The following is a 2,194-nucleotide window of genomic DNA, read 5'->3' as shown; positions in this document are numbered from 1 at the left end:
AGCAGCAGCAGCAGATGCAGCAGCAGATGCTTCCCGGCGCTACACAAAGAACTGCAGCAGCCAGGCATAGCAGCAGCAGCTGCAGCAAGTGCTGCAGCAGCAAAAGCAGCAGCAAACCTAGCAGCTGCTGCAGCGGCGAACCCAGCAGCAGCAGCAGCAGCGACTCCACCAGCAGCAAGTAAACACGCAGCAGCAGCAGCAGCAGCAGCAGCAGCAGCAGCAAGTTCTCACCAACTGGCCCTCCAAGTTTTGTTGACTTTGTCAAAACGCACACCCACAACTTTGGGCAGAGCTGTTCGCTGCTGCTGCTGCTCCAGGTCTTGCTGCTGCTGCTGGTCCAGCTGCTGCGGGTGTGGGGGGGGAGGCAGCAGCTGCTGCTGCGGCAGCAGCAGCCCCTTGACGCCGGCGCCGTAGTCCTGCTGCTGCAGCAGCTGCTGCTGGTGCTGCTTCAGCTGCTGCTGCAGCAGCAGCTGCTGCTGCAGCAGCAGCGCCGAGGAGACGTCCACTCCCCCCGCAACTTGGTACATGGAGACCATGTCGTGCTGCTGCTGCTCGAGCTGCTGCAGCTGCAGCTGGTGGAGCTGCTGCTGCTGCAGCTGCTGCTGCTCCAGCTGCTGCTGCAGCTGCTGCTGCTGCAGCTGGTGGTCCAGGGGCAGCTGGTCTGCGGCGCCGCTGACATCATGCAAGGTCGACAGATGGTGAAGCTGGGGCTGCAGCTGCTGCTGCTGCAGCTGCTGCTGCTGCAGCTGCTGCTGCTGCAGCTGCTGCTGCTGCTCCAGCTGCTCCTGCAGCTGCTGCTGCTGCAGCTGCCCCTGCAGCTGCTCCTCCTTTATGGATTTCGCCGACGCAAAGGCTGCTGCTTGCACAGCAGAGTCTGCTGCTGTTGGAGCAGCAGCAGGAGTTGGAGTGGTTGCTGCTGCTGCTGCTGGAGAAGGCTCCGGTGTACATACACCGTCGAGCTGCAGCTGCATAGGGTCCCCTGCTGCTGCTGCTGCTGCTGCTACGCCTTCCTGCTGCTGCTCCTCTGCTGCGCGGTACAGAGACGCGAAGGGAGCCCCTTGACCGTTGCTGTCGCTACTTGGTGTTCGGCTAGCTGCTGCTGCTGCTGCTGCTGCTGCTGCCTCGGGCACGAGCGCCTTCTGCTGCTGCTGCTGCAGCAGCGTCAATTGTTGCTGCATTGGACTGCATCAAATGCACAGCCAATGCAGATACAGCGGCGGGTTGAGAGCCTGTGGTGTTTAGCAGCAGCAGCAGCAATAGTGCACGTGGTGTACGTACACCGCAGCTGCTGCAGCAGCAGCAGCAGCAGCAGCAGCCGAAGCAGCAGCAGCAGCAGATAGAAGAGAACCCCCAGCGCGGCCCAGGGGCCCCAGAGACTAACTGCTAGAAGTAGAGGGGCGGGGGGACTCAGCTTACTTTGGTGCTGCTGTGGCACGGTGTCCTATGCAGCAGCAGCAGCTGCTGCTGCTGCGCCTGCTGCTGCCGCGTCTCTCTGGAGGAGCCCGGCGTTAGGAAGAAAGATCCAGCCAAAAGAAAAAGGAGATAAGTTGAAACAGCTGCAGGAAAGAGAGTCTGCTGCTGCTGCTGCTGCTGCTGCTACAGGTGCCTCCACCGCGGCTGCCGGAGCAGCAGCAGCTCGCGGCGCTGTGTGTTGCTGCTGGTGCTGCTGCTGCTGCACTCATGCAGTTGGTGCTGCAGCAAAACCTTCTTTATATTTAATAGCACTCGGCTGCGGCTGCAGAGAAGCTGCTGCTGCAGCCCTGGGGCTGGGGGTGGCACCGCGACAAGAGGCAGCAGAATGAGGGGTGCTACTGCTGTGCTGCTGCAGCAGCAACAACCAGCTTCTATAGGAGGTGCTTGTTGCAGCGTTATTTACTTAAGTGCGTCACGTTAGCTGCTGCGACAACTGCTGCAGCAGCCACTTGGAGGCTGCTGCTGCAGCGGCGAGGGTGGCAGCAAGGGCTGCAGCAGCAGCAGCAGCAGCAGCAGCAGCAGCCGTCGTTACCCTGCAAACGGCTGCCGCTACCTTGCATGGGTTTAGCAGCAGACACCCCTCAATAGCCCATTCAAAAGCCACCAGAAAACAAAAAACAAGTTTTTAAATCATATTAAAACTGGATAAATAAACACACAGAGCAAAAGCAGCAAAACATTCGAGGCTGCTGCCTCGTGTGCTGCTTCCTGGCCGTGCGCC

At 60.4% G+C, this 2,194-nt stretch overlaps 1 protein-coding gene across 1 annotated transcript in view; it reads right to left on the bottom strand.

The window, feature by feature from the left end:
• The window catches only part of ENH_00049200 (hypothetical protein, conserved), a gene marked incomplete at both ends in the record, with an annotated part of 1,684 nt that extends 506 nt beyond the window's left edge, over positions 1-1,178 (bottom strand). Inside the window, one exon of the mRNA XM_013585607.1 lies at positions 232-1,178. Coding sequence (XP_013441061.1) covers positions 232-1,178 — 947 coding nt within the window. The remainder of the gene's footprint in view (positions 1-231) is intronic.
• Between the last annotated feature and the right edge of the window lie 1,016 nt (positions 1,179-2,194).

The sequence above is a fragment of the Eimeria necatrix genome, genomic scaffold (assembly GCF_000499385.1).
Source record: "Eimeria necatrix Houghton genomic scaffold, Enh_scaff383, whole genome shotgun sequence".
In the NCBI taxonomy this organism is placed as follows: Eukaryota; Apicomplexa; class Conoidasida; order Eucoccidiorida; family Eimeriidae; genus Eimeria; species Eimeria necatrix.
This window is presented reverse-complemented; position numbering and strand designations above follow the sequence as displayed.